At 50.8% G+C, this 1,602-nt stretch overlaps 1 protein-coding gene across 1 annotated transcript; it reads right to left on the bottom strand.

Annotated features, from left to right (window-relative positions):
• Window positions 1-241: 241 nt before the first annotated feature.
• Window positions 242-1,057, bottom strand: LOC141041185 (uncharacterized). Its single transcript, XM_073507305.1, has one exon. It carries the CDS (start codon window positions 1,055-1,057, stop codon window positions 242-244), a length of 816 nt encoding a protein of 271 aa, XP_073363406.1.
• Between the last annotated feature and the right edge of the window lie 545 nt (window positions 1,058-1,602).

Genomic DNA, 1,602 nt, shown 5'->3' with positions numbered 1-1,602 from the left:
CTTGCATCATACACTCACTAACATGTAATAATATGTGATGCAAAAACTTTATAAATACTTTTTATTTGTGTTTGTTCTACTCTTGATGTAAACGCTTTAAGGGCTTCAGTTCGCTAAAGCAGGGCAAGCGCCTCCTTTCTAAAAAATACTTTATGGATCTGCTCCTAAAGTCAAATGAAGTCAACTACATTTGAAATACCCACCATCATTTTTTGTGGGGGAAAAGGAAGATTTCATTAACTCACGGAGGCTTCTCGGCCTCGGAAATGTTTACAATGCAGTCTAAACCCGACCTCAACCACACAGCCATGCGAGGGGTACTACGACCATACGCGGCTAGTGCATGACTGGCATTGTTTTGTGATCTACTAATATGAGAAAATGAAATCTCCCTAGATTCAGTAGTAATCATCCTGCTTATATCCTCTACTAGTGCTCGGACTTGTGATCGGTTCGCTGACTTGGCCGACAACATCGAAACCGCTTTAGAGCAGTCCAACTCTACCAAGATGGGTAGGTTGGTACGATACAAAGCCAACTGCAGCCCCTCTCTGCATGCTTCCAACTCCTCTTGGAGGCTATTATCACATGTGAGCAGTTGTCTACAAGCTGTAAAAATGAGCTCCCCTCTATAATCTCTAAGGACCATCCCTCCCCCTGTTGCTCCTGTGGCCTGTACAAAGCTACCATCGGTATTCAGCTTTGTCCAGTCGGCTGGGGGAGGTACCCAATGGAGCGGCTGTGCCTTCCTCTCGCCGGCATAGTCAGCCCGGCCTGCCTCTTGCACCACCATTTTTCCTTTCTCCAAATCTGCATGTGGAAACTGGTGGATACACAACAAAGAATTGATGTACCCTTGGAGGAAACGCCTGGATACTTCTGTGGGCGGAGGGACTTTGTCGTGTGTGATTTCGTTGCGGATGTACCATGCCCGCCACATGATCATGAGGACGACCATGCGCGCCATATCCGACAGAGGGTTCAGTAGCGTGAATAGCCACTCTGGGCCATCATTCTTGATGGTCTCCACCTTTGGAATCGGCCAATCCTTCTCCATGGCTCACTAAAGGTCCATGGCAAGTCGGCACCTGCACATCGCGTGAAAGCCGTCCTCTCGTTCCACGCCACAAAGGGGACATACATCAGTAAGCTCGAGGCGGCAGGAAAACTTATTAGCCCAGGTGGCCAAAGAGTTGGTGATAATTCTCCATGCGAATACGCATACCTTTTGGGGAGCAGGGCACCCCCATATGATCTTCCAGATGGCGCGGGGACCATCTGGTGCCCTGCTCGTGGCAGTTGCCAATGGACGCTTGCGCTCGTCCATGGCAAGGCAGTAGGCCGAGCGAACGGTGAAGATGTCATTCCTCTCAGGCGCCCAGGCGATGGTATCGTTGGTGACCCGCGGTGATGTACAGATGTTGTTGATGGAGTCCATGTCCGGAGGAAGGAAGTGGCGACAAAGAAGGTCCAGGCGCCAATTACCAGACTCGTCGAGGAGCTCCGCGACTCTCCTGAGTCGGCAGGTCCCTTGCTGAGTAATGGGGTGGCGCGAGGGCTCAGTGGGCAGCCAGGGGTCACGCCAAATGTCGATGTTCTGTC

This window comes from Aegilops tauschii, chromosome 2, assembly GCF_002575655.3.
Source record: "Aegilops tauschii subsp. strangulata cultivar AL8/78 chromosome 2, Aet v6.0, whole genome shotgun sequence".
Classification (NCBI taxonomy): Eukaryota; Viridiplantae; Streptophyta; class Magnoliopsida; order Poales; family Poaceae; genus Aegilops; species Aegilops tauschii.
Note: the sequence above shows the minus strand (reverse complement) of the source record. Positions and strands in the feature narration are given on the sequence as shown.